This window comes from Schistocerca americana, chromosome 4 (assembly GCF_021461395.2).
Source record: "Schistocerca americana isolate TAMUIC-IGC-003095 chromosome 4, iqSchAmer2.1, whole genome shotgun sequence".
In the NCBI taxonomy this organism is placed as follows: Eukaryota; Metazoa; Arthropoda; class Insecta; order Orthoptera; family Acrididae; genus Schistocerca; species Schistocerca americana.
The window spans coordinates 61,333,317-61,346,023 of NC_060122.1; the positions used below are offsets into that span (position 1 = coordinate 61,333,317).

At 43.4% G+C, this 12,707-nt stretch overlaps 1 protein-coding gene and 1 non-coding gene across 2 annotated transcripts in view; one reads left to right on the forward strand and one right to left on the reverse strand.

Moving 5' to 3' along the window:
* Nucleotides 1-12,707, reverse strand: part of LOC124613048 (discoidin domain-containing receptor 2-like) — a 116,565-nt gene that overhangs the window by 35,343 nt on the left and 68,515 nt on the right. The window contains exons 9-10 of the mRNA XM_047141623.1: nucleotides 8,681-9,070; nucleotides 3,371-3,501 (exon numbers count right to left, since the gene is read on the reverse strand). Coding sequence (XP_046997579.1) covers nucleotides 3,371-3,501; nucleotides 8,681-9,070 — 521 coding nt within the window. The remainder of the gene's footprint in view (nucleotides 1-3,370; nucleotides 3,502-8,680; nucleotides 9,071-12,707) is intronic.
* On the forward strand, nucleotides 990-1,064 carry Trnas-cga. Its single transcript has one exon. It is a non-coding gene; the product is annotated as a tRNA-Ser (tRNA).

Consider the following 12,707-nt stretch of genomic DNA (forward strand, 5'->3'; position numbering starts at 1 on the left):
AGGGAAGCTCAACAAATTATGTTTTGTCTCGATGAGTCGTGGATTGATAGCAATCTGATATGCAGCAAATTTTGGCTGAAGCAAGATTTATGTATTGGGTGTTTTAGCGTGGGAAGTGCCTTCAGCACGATGGTAACGGCAAGTGCTGGCTCGAAAAACAGGTTTGTGAAGCAAGCGGAGCTCAAGTTCTTGACGAAAAAGACGCAAGAAGAATATCGTGGCCAAATGAACTTTGAGATTTTCAAGAAGTGGTTTTCGGAGATTTTCCGTCAGATTCTGCCAGTGTTATGGACAGTGCGTCGTATCATTGTGGTCTGGTGAACAAGCGCCACCTGTGTACTATCCACGGGTGACGACAAACTAAGGTGTAAGCGCTTCTTGAACACGCGAGAAAATCATGTGCGGAGCAGACTACAAACACACGCCACATTTTATTATTGCACAGGTGTGTGTGTGTGTGTGTGTGTGCGCGCGCGCAACTGAGCAAATCTTTTATACGGCTCAAAGACTCCTTACGACTGCGAAAGACTAATTATCTCTGACCCATGATATGAAAACTCTGTGGGTGAAATGTGGAATATCTCGTGTGCATTGGATGGAGTACTTCGGATTTAGAATTGCTGAGAGAAGGATCGCAGTGTACATGTAATTAGTGGCATTGTAAGCTGCCATCTTGAAATTTAATTAACTGTGATAACATTTCATCTCATGCAATGGGATAATGTATATTGGAATGTAGCTAGAAAACTCATTTACGGAAGTTTATAATTTCGTGAATGGAAAAGGTACGTTCAATTCTTTCGTAATTTTAACTTCTCCCTCGTTTGTGACTCGGAACATTATTTGGAGTCGTAACCTTCCAAACTTTACAAAAGCTCTTCTGCGAACCTGCGAAACTGCATGGTTCGCAGAAGAGCTTCTCTAAAGTTTGGAAGGTAGGAGACAAGATACTGGCAGAAGTAAAGCTGTGAGTACCGGGCGTGAGTCGTGCTTCGGTAGCTCAGTTGGTAGAGCACTTGCCCGCGAAAGGCAAAGGTCCCGAGTTCGAGTCTCGGTCGGGCGCACAGTTTTAATCTGCCAGGAAGTTTCAGATGGAGTAATTAATTTTATACCTGGAAGAGTGGGAGATAACAGTATGAAAATATTGGAAAGCGACTTCTCTCGCCCAAAAGTTTCCATTCAAGTAACTACATATTATTCAGTCTTAATATTTTAACTTCAAATTTCAGGGGGACGAAAGTTAAAAACGCAGCTGAACCTGCATGGGCGAAAATTAAACGCTACGTGAGAGAGCCCAACGTCTCTGGCGACATATCAGGGGCCAGTCTCAAAAAATTGAAAGACAATGTCTTCAATTCTGACGGTCCAAACGATTTGCAAGGGAACTGCAGGAAAGTGCAAGAAGCGGAGCATGATTTACAGGAAGTGCGATGGCGTAATGGAAATAGCAATTGACGACAGTATAATAGGTACTAATGACTCCAGTGATTCATCTAATGCAGACACAGCGGAACATGAGAGCTCATCCTGCAACAGATAATGAGTCTTACACGTACCGACACGGCCGAGTGTGACAATGAAGGTGACGAAAATAAATCTTCAGACAGTTTTATGTAGTATGTAGATGATGCACATATTGAATTACATTGGTTTTTTATCAGATATGTGTTTGTCTATAATTTATATCGTTTCTTCACTTGTTTCGGCTTTCACTATCTCCATGCTTCACATCTTCTTTCACTGAAGGGTGAAACACGTGTGTAGGTTGGCTGCCATGCGAGAGGCAGGCGGGGCACGTCCCCACGCATCTCTTTTTGCCCTCTACCTCCGTAATCCTCGTTTGGTTACGTTTACGACCGCCTCCGACTGCCATGACATAGCGTCCCAGGAGTAGCCATTCCACGTTGTGTCCCTGATACGCTAGCGCCCTCTGCAGTTCCCTGTGCTCTAACTTTTGCCGGCCCTCACTAGGGGACGTACCTGAATGCTCGACCTGGACACACCGTCCGCTGCAACTACTTTCAATTTTTATTAGTATAAAAATTACTTTTGGCTGTTTTGGTAACCATGCAGTTTTAAATTTCAAATATGTCAGAACATAACTTCTTTTAAATGTAAAGGATGCCAATATTTTAATGTATCTAACTGAACAGTTTGACACGCCCATTTTTTCCACGTCAGTGGCATGTAACTTTTAACTATCGGATTGTTAATTTTTTTTTATTTCACTTATCAATGGCCTGGATGTGAATGCTAAAACCCGTCGTGGACTAAAATAAGTGGCGTATCAGTAACTGGAGCGGTCTTTCATCAATTACTAAGGCCTGGATAAGAAATATTACTTCGTTAGTGTGCAATCAAGTACGTGTCAAATTAGCGAAAGAACGAATATGCTTGGAGAAAAATGTTGTTATGGTATTTTCACTGGATATGTTTCACAGTGAAACCATTGTTATATCAGAGGTTGTTCACCTTTTGGGGTAATCTTCAAAACAATTCTTATTGTTACTCATGCGGAGTCTAACACCATATGTCTGTCACGAACCTTTCGTACGATGGAGCTGTCTCTATTTTCTACAGAATTCTCGCCTAGATATTCTCCTTGCAAGCGTACGCACAGTAGCATTTCAGTTTACCGATAACAGCTTGTGAAGTTCAGGCTATGTTTGGTAACAGCTCGTGCGTAGTGCTTTATTTGCTCTTGTTGGCGAGCACATTGATGCTATCACAAGCTGCGCAGTGGCAGGAACTATAAACTTGTTCCAACTCAATTTACTCCTGATCACCTGGCATGACATCCATTAGCTGAACAGCTCACCACTGGGGACGTCGATATGACGTAGAATTCCTGCCTGATGTTCATTTCTGGTATGAAGAGATAACTCAGGCTTCCTTACTAGTCGTTAAGACTGAAACCCCAAACAAATATCCTGTTCGATACCAAAACTGTTTCATTGTATGTAAGAACCTGTGGCACACAAAACTTAATTTTAAAAACACATTGACAGTTATCATCAACAGAAATTGAAGTGTGCTAAATAGCCAAAAGAAAGAAAGCGTGCAGGCAACAGAACACGCAAAAGCATCAGCTACAATGCTAATGTGAGAAGCAGAAAAGTTTGGGAATGTGAGCTACTCAACAGCGAGTACCGGAGGACGTCGCTAGTCAGTGGCTACCAGCAAACGTCACGACTTGGCTGTCACACCGCTGATAATCGAGGTAGGCGACGTAAAACTGGTGGTGTCACGCAGAATTCAGTGGTCAACAAAGGATCAATAAGGCAGCTGAATGTAGCTGGATAGGAAATACAGTTTCTGAATTTTGCTCTGTGCGATACAGCTAGGGAATCCGTCGTTGTGGGGCACTCACCTTCTTGGCCCTGGAGAGGGTCCTGCTGCCTCTGGAGAAGATGCTGCCGACGTCATCCGACAGCGAGATCGCCGGGGGCGTGGGAGGCGGCCGGAGACCCGTGTCCGGGACGGCGTAGTCGGGGCCGCTCTCTGTGGAAGGCACGAAACTCAGTGAAGGGCGGGAACCTCTCTGTGCAAGTAATTCATGTACAGTGTGGGTCTCAAAACCAAGTAAATGCTAATGGGTGTTAGGCGGCCGACTTTCATACTTAACAGAAGTTTTTACATTGAAGAGCCAAAGAAACTGGTACACCTGCCTAATACCGTGTAGGGCCCCCACTAGCACTCAGAGGTGTCGTAGCACGACGTGGCATGGACTCGACTAATGTCTGACGTTGTGCTGGGGGGAACTGACACCATAAATCCTGAAGAGTGCGAGGCGGTCGAGATTTCTGAACAGCACGTTGCAAGTCATCCAAGATATACTAAATAATGTTCATGTCTGGGGATATTAGTGGCCAGCGGAAGTGTTTAAACTCAGGAGAGTGCTCCTGGAACCACTGTCTAGCAATTCTGGACGTGCGGGGTGCGGCATTGTCGTGCTGGAATTACCCAAGTCCGTCGGAATGCCCAATGGACGTGAATGGATGCAGGTCATCAGACAGGGTGCTTACGCACGTTTCACCTGTCAGTGTCGTATCTAGGCATATCAGGGGTCCCGTATCACCCCACTTGCACACGCCCCACACCATTACAGAGCCTCCACCAGCTTTCACAGTCCCCTGCTGGCATGCAGGGTCAATGGATTCATGAGTTTGTCTCTCCATACCGTAACACGCCCATCCGCTCGATACAATCTGAAACGAGACTCGTATGACCAGACAACATGTTTCCAGTCATTAACAGTCAAATGTCGGTGTTGATGGGCATAGGCGACCCCTAAAACTTTCAGTCGTGCAGCTATCAAGGGTAAACGAGTGGGCCTTCGGCTCCGAATGCTCATATCGATGATGTTTCGTTGAATTCTTCGCACGCTGACGGTTGTTGATGGCCTAGCACTGATATCTGCAGCAGTTTGCGGAAGGTTTGCAATTCTGAACGACTCTCTTTAGTCGTTGTTGGTCCCGTTCTTGCAGGATCTTTATCCGGCTGCAGCGATGTCGGAGATTTGATGTTTTACCGGATTTCTCATATTCACGGTACACTCGTGAAATGCTCAAACGGGAAAATCCCCACTTCATTGCTACCTCAGGTACGCTGTGCTCCATCGCTTGAGGCCGACTATAAAACCACGTTCAAACTCACTTAAATCTTGGTAACCTACCATTGCAGCAGCAGTAACTGATCTAACAACTGTGCCAGAGACTTTGCCTTATATAGGCGTTGCCGACCACAGCGTCGTATTCTGTCTGTTTACGTACTCCTTATTTGAATATGCATGCCTATACCAGTTTCTTTAGTTCAAATGGCTCTGAGCACTATAGGACTTAACTTCTGTGGTCATCAGTCCCCTAGAACTTAGAACTACTTAAACCTAACTAACCTAAGAATATCACACACATCCATGTCCGAGGCAGGATTCGAACCTGCGACAGTAGCGGTCACGCGGTTCCAGACTGAAGGGCCTCGAACCGCACGGCCACACCGGCCGGCACCAGTGTCTTTGGCACTGCAGTGTATTATAATGGTTTAATGGGCCATACCGTGTTTTGAACCGCATAATGCTTTCGTACACCACGGGACATAAAATCCTGACCTACCGGTCAAATTTTATACCCTCGCTTGGTGACCATTTGCGTTTCGTGTATCTCCGGAGTTCCGTGTTACAAAAAGAGTGCATACGAAGCGCCTTCTTTCAATAGCACAGAGTGCTAGCGGTCTACAAAAAGATATTTCTGCGTCTCTCAAAACACAATTCCAGGTGCATATAAGTAAGTGCTTTAGAATATATTACGATGGGGTCCCTGGTTCACACGTACTTGATTCGGCAGTTCAGGTTAAGAAGTATGTCACTGGCTGCACTGTGACTGTGTTGAATAAATAAGAGCATCCGCCAATTCAGGTGTCGGATACTTCTTGGTAGAAACACCGAAATAATGAGCATTTTTGGAAGGTGACTATTAACAGCCGTAAAATAATGTATAAAATGCTTATTTTACCCTTAGATAAGCTGCTTCTTTTTAATTTAAAATCAAAACATCGATGGGTTTCAGTTATATACCATCTTCACGGATTGTACTCAGATATACTAAAAAGTAGTATACAGGCAAAGTTACAAAAACGTATCCAAGGAAGTGCAAAATATACATAAATATTTACAAGGTTAAAACTGTTTAGGCCACCTCATCACATCCATCATTACTTAAATAATGCCCACGTCTCATATGTAGAACAAGCCATGAATTCCAGTATAGCATACAGGACTTTTGAAGGCAAACATAATAACAACATGCGTAAACAGGGCAGTACTGAAGAAAAGATCAGAGTGTAAGTGCAACAATTCTACAAAATATTGAGGAATTGGTTAAAGATCTTTATCAAGTGTTTTCGTGGTAAATAATCACTATTATACACATGCGTTCCCAACATTCCTGAAAGCCAAATCTGGGGACGTGCCTAGTCATGCTATGGGTATTTACCTCGCCCCCCCCTTCTCTAAGGAATTAGTATTACTGACATATTAGGCTTTTAATTAAGAACATTAACTAAAGTTTATTTACATATGATGTTTTCCTGTAAATGTAGCTGATTAGGTGCATATGAATGCTGAGTGACATTTCAGTCTATATCTGAACACTGTATTTTAACTTGCTTTTATGTTATGGATATTATTTTCATTACATTTATGATGTAGTTGATTTTTGTTTATAAAAATTTCATAAAACGTATGCAAGGATTATGCTACTGTTTAACGTTAGGGTTTTATAATGATTTCTACATAACGTTGTAAGATCGATGTGGATAGCGACTTATTTTTCTGTTTACATGTTAAACTATACGAGAGATGTTTGCCAAAGATGACCCTGTCCCCTGGATTCGGCAAGAAACATATCATCGAGGTATTTTTCTACCAAACGATGGAAATACTTCGTAAAGATTTTGTACAATTGTAGCACTTATTCCTCTGATCCTCTCTTCAGTACCGCTCTGTGTACACATTTTATCAGCATGTTTGCCCTTAAAAGTCCTGTTTGTTACACTGGAACTCACGGCATGTTCTAGACATGAGACGTGGCCATTACTTAAGTAATGACAAATATGATGTTGTGACCTGAACTGTTTTAACCCTGTAAGTATTCGTGTATATTCTGCACTTTCTTGGAAAAGATTTTGCTTCATTTCCTGTATAATACATATTCTTTTTTTTTGTATCTTTGGATAGAGTCCGTGAAGGAGGTCTGTGACAGAAAACGGTCGATATTTCAGTTTTAAATAAAAATGCAGCTGAGAGTCAAACATTTTGTACAGCAGTGAAATATACTGATGAAAAAATCACAACAGCAAGAAGGAGTTGGGCGACATAAATGAAAGATGGTAGGAGTGTTTCTACATCTGAAAGATGACGTGTATTCAGATTTCACGTCAGTCGCTTAAGAGTAATACTAGTAGCGTCACTAGGAGGATGGAAATCGGTTTTGCTTTAAATACACACTGTGAAGGTCGTGAGAGTTAGTTGCCTTTGAGATTGGGTGTGGTGCGTTGTTGTTAGTCAAGAATGCCTTTAAGGCGACTAAAGGCCATTATCAGCATGACCTTGAACGAGTTCGAGTAACAGGGCTAGGAGAAGCTGGATATTCCTTCTGTTGTACTGCAGAGAAACTTGGCAGGAACGTAGCCACTGTGCGTGACTGCTGGCAGCGATGGTAACGAGAATCAACTGTTGCAAAAAGACCACGGGGCGCTACCGAGAGGGGAGACCATAGTGTTCGGCGTATGGCTTTGGCGCGTCGTACGGCATTTGCAGTGCGACGCATCTGCTTCCAGCCATCCCCCTGTAGACTGAATTCTACTGACCCCAAATCACCGCCATGTGCGACTTAAGTGGCGACAAACGAGAGCTATTTAGAGGGCAGAGGGGAAGTCTGTTGTGTTTTGATGAAAGCTGGTTCTGTGTTGGTTGCAGGAGGCCCGGTGGGGGCCTGTCTTCGTCCCAGACACACAGGACCTGTCCGTGGAGTTATGGTCTCGGGTGCGATTTCGTACGACAGGAGGAGCACTTTCGTGGTTATTCCATACGTCCTGACAGCAAAATAGTAAGTAAATTTGGTGATTCGCCCTGTCGCGCTGTCATTCATGAAAAGTATTCCAGAGAGTGTCTTCCGTCAGGGTAACGCTTGTAACGCTTGTAACCGAACATGCTCTACAGAGCGGCGACTTGTTGCCTTGGTCTGCTCGATCACCAGATGTGTCTCCAATCTAACGCATATCGGACATCATCGTACGACTAACTCCAGCAGCGTCATCCACAAACAGCGTTAACTGTCCCGTGTATTGAACGACAGAGTGCCATAGGCATTGAACCCCATCACAGAAATTGACATCATGCACCCATACAACACAGTGGATGCACCTTTGCTTTGCTTACAGTCAACGTTCTGGATGCTATACCGGTTTTTAAAGAACCAGCATTTCACATTTGCAATGGCGTATCTCGTGCTGTGATCTTGCAACGTTAATCACTTAAATACGTTATCTCGACTAATGTATTCCCGAAATTTCATTACTCTACATTAATTAGCTTTTGTAATTGTGGCGCGCGGGATTAGAGCGGTATAAGGTGCTGCAGTCATGGACTGTGCCACTGATCCCGGCAGAGGTTGGAGTCCTCCTTCGGGCATGGGTGTGTGTGTTTGTCCTTAGGAAAAAAAATGGTTCAAATGGCTCTGAGCACTATGGGACTCAACTGCTGAGGTTATTAGTCCCCTAGACCTTAGAACTAGTTAAACCTAACTAACCTAAGGACATCACAAACATCCATGCCCGAGGCAGGATTCGAACCTGCGACCGTAGCGGTCTTGCGGTTCCAGACTGCAGCGCCTTTAACCGCACGGCCACTTCGGCCGGCTCTGTCCTTAGGATAACTTAGGTTAAGTATGTGTAGGCTTAGGGACTGATGACCTTAGCAGTTAAGTCCCATAAAATTTCACACAGATTTGAATTTCTTTTCTTTTTTTTTTTTTTTTTTTTTTTTTTTAAATTCCGATATTTTTCCGTCAGTGAGTGAATGCTCACTGCACGTATTAACTGACAATTGCTGCTGCACATCACAAGTTGTTATGAGTGACAATTTCTGCAGGTGCTACTCGGGGGAGGAGCACCTGGCGCTTACCACTGTGCGACGCGAAGCCCTTCTCGCTGACGCCGTCCACATCGAAGGGCACGCTGCTGTAGCTGTAGTAGGGCGCGTACTTGACGGCGTGGTAGGGCTCCTGGTAGTCGCTGGCGACGAGCAGCGGGTCGAGCGTGGCCGCCTCCCTGCCGCCGCCCCCGCCGCCCCCGCAGGAGGCGGCCTTGTCGGGCGACGCACCCGGCGTGCCGCAGGCGCTGCCCGGCGCCGACGCCAGCGCCCACTTGGCGGCCAGCGGCGACGCGAAGCACTTGCGCTGGCGGTGGCGCGACACGATCACGTAGATGGCGGCCGCCAGCAGCAGCACCACGGCCATCAGCACGCCCACGATCACCGCCAGGTACGTGTGCTCCTCCTCCGTGGCCGTCGACACTGTGCGCGAGCAGGCAGGCACGACTCCTCACTCTGGTCTGTTTACGTGCGTCACACATGGCGGTTCTTTAACTTGCTATACTCTTAAGAGCAGTTGAACGCAATGGACAGTGTCTAGAAAGGAGGGTATAAGATGAACATCAACAAAATCAAAACGAGAATAATGGAATGTAGTCGAATTAGGTCGGGTGATGCTGAGGGAATTATATTAGGAAATGAGACACTTAAAGTAGTAAAGGAGTTTTGCTATTTGGGGAGCAAAATAACTGATGATGGTCGAAGTAGAGAGGATATAAAATGTAGACAGGCAATGGCAAGGAAAGCATTTCAGAAGAAGGGAAATTTGTTAACATCGAGTATAGATTTAAATGTCAGGAACTCGTTTCTGAAAGTATTTGTATGGAGTGTAGCCATGTATGGAAGTGAAACATGGATGATAAATAGTTTGGACAAGAAGAGAATAGAAGCTTTCGAAATGTGGTGCTACAGAAGAATGCTCAAGATTAGATGGGTAGATCACATAACTAATGAGGAGGTATTGGACAGAATTGGGGAGAAGAGGAGTTTTTGGCACAACTTGACTAGAAGAAGGGATTGGTTGGTAGGACATGTTCTGAGACATGGAGGGATCATCAATTTAGTATTGGAGGGCAGCGTGGGGGGTAAAAATCGTGGAGGGAGACCAAGAGATGAATACACTAAGCATATTCAGAAGGATGTAGGTTGCAGTAGGTACTGGAAGATGAAGAAGCTTGCACAGGATAGAGTGGCATGGAGAGCTGCATAAAACCAGTCTCTGGACTGAAGACCACAAAAACAAAACACTGTTAAGAACGTGAAACACACTGGCGTGTCCAAAGTTAACAGCTACACAGCGGGAAGGAGATTACAATGGTAAAGCTAAATCCGAAATTGATGAGGGATACCAAGTTGCAAAATATCATGTATCAGGAGGTCAAATTGATAAAAGCACAGGGATGTGTTCAACACTAGCAATATAAACCTAGTCCACTGAATCTAGATTTCGAGCGACTTGTGAGACCCGAGTTTCAAATAACTTACGAATGACGTCGTCAACAACCGCCGACATTTCGGCAGCAGCACACCTTACTATTTTCGTGGCAAAACTGCAGCAAGTAAGGGAGGGCTATGCAACGAAATTTAATACCTCGGTTTTCTGAGAAACTGCAGAAAGGTAAAAGCTGTAAACAGCTTTAAGCACTAGCGCCATCAAAACCAAAGATGACCGGTGTCAAAATTTCTCGATAGCGAGAGGTAATATAACATTCGTCCCTCTGTTTTCTGACAGGGGAGAGAGAACTGTTCCAAGCAGGATTTGAACATAAACCACTGTGCCTTTTTGTAAGGTTACTTGCTAATTTAATTTCAACAGTTCCTTAATAACACTACTGCAATAGCTGGAAGTACATGCCAGAATCTTCGTGTCGGTATATTCCGTAGAATGACCGCTGCCAAGACAACGTTCTGCAGTGTCGCATTTGCTCGGCTGTTTTAAGCAGGTGTGCGGCTTGTTCTCAGTACACCAGTCCTCCGGGTACGACCATCTGAAGTAGAAGTGTCTAGTAAACAATGGCTCTAATACGCATAATTCAAGAGCTATAAGCACTTGTTCAGTAGAAGAAATGCTTTTCACAGTAGTTAACATGAACAAGTGCTCTTAGCTGTTAAGATTTGTTTCACGGTATCGAAGATAAAGAAGTGCTCATAGATTTTAAGGTATGCATTTCAGATGCCATGTTTACTGTTTTTTTTTTTTTTTTTAGTTCAAGTGATAGTTCGTGTCATATCCGTGAATACTATACCTCCTCGGACACCATGAATGAAGATATGATGTATAACTGGGAATGACACTCATCGAAACGTCTCGGAATTTGAACAGAGCCACCCGAATGGCAGCCCGAAAAAATTTCAGTAACTTAATCGACATGCAAATGTAATGAGAGTATCACAGATGATTTTTTTAAATTTGTAGGTTCTTCTGTAATACAATAAGCGAAATCAAACGAACATGAACAATACAATATGAGTGTAAAACCTGTTATACATAGCATTTAAAGAAAACCATACGTCAAAGAATCAGTGTTAGTAGGAGACGCTAGAATTTTAAAATTTAGAAGACTTTTGAGCAGTTTTGTAAGCAATATGTGACAAATGAGAAAGTGTCATAGCATATTACATAAACACGTCGTGCTAATTGTATGTTAATCTATTAATAATGTATGCAAAATTTTGTTTTTCTACGTATTTTTGTCTTCCAAAGATAGCTGTAATGGACAGTTAAGAAGATTTTGTACGTTTGATGACAACAGTTATGAGGAGACTAATTAATACTAATTTTGTTGTAACAGGAACTACGAAATCTGTCACTGTTGCTGTTAATAAATGTTGGCATAACGAAGACTAATGTTTGACCAATTCAGAAAATATGTTTCTTACTCATTATGCCTCCATTGTTATTGGTGAAAATTTTAGATAATTAGTCTAGAACTTGTGCTATACCTTAGCAATTCATGAAGTACCTGAGCTCGCTTCTTCAATAAAAACGACTAAATACGAAGGTTGGAACTTTAATAGTGGCAACAATTTATTTACAGCTCGTACAAAATAGATACGTGTTTCAAAGTTTTACTGACCTTCAAAGCAGTCACCAGCATTGTGTACAACCCGTTGCCAGCGATGAGCCAGTTGTGTTGACAGAGCGGCGCGGTCTATTGCCCGACGAATTTGTAACAGTTCTGAAGCGAGTGTCGTGAAGTGTTTCCTTCACTTTAGAAATCGAACTCACGAGGGCTTTAGTCAGGGGACTGGAGTAGGTGCCAGAGCATTTATTAGGCCCATCAGTCAAACAAATCAGTAACAGGTTGCACTGTACGTGCTTGAGCCTTGTCCTGCAAAATGATGGTCAAGTCCTGCAGAAAATGACATAACTTCTGTCTCTATGCTGTTAAGTTTTGGAACACGACCTACGATCAGCTTAGAGACAGAAGTGATGACACTTTCTGCTGGACCTGACAATGCTCAAGCAGGTACAGTGCAAGCTGTTACTGATTTGTTTGGCTGATGGGGCTGCTAAGTGTCATACCACCTACTGCACTCCCCTCACTCAAGTCCTCGTGAGTTCAACTCGATTTCTAAACTAAAGGAAACACTTCACGGTATTCACTTCAGAACTGTTACAAATTCGTCGGGCAACAGACCGCGCCGCTCGAACTGTCAACACAACTGGCACTGCTAAGAGTATCCTACGACATCCACATCACTGGTGACGGGATATGCACAATGCTGGTGACTACTTTGAAGGTCAGTAAAACTTTGAAACACGTATATATTTTGTAAGAGCTATAAATAAATAGTTGTCACTCTTAAAGCTCCAACTATCGTTTACTGTAGACATTCTTACAATCCATATGTGGCATACAGCAAACCAGTGCTTCACAGTATCGGTTAAAAACAGTCTTGGTTGCAATTTTATTTTTTTTTTATTTTTTTATTTTTTATTTTTTTTATTTTTCATCTAGAAAAGATAACCTGAAGATGCCTAAATAAGGCGAAACGCGTCGTTGAAAAATAAAAAACTAAAATGGCAACCAAGACGGTTTTTAATCAATACTATCGA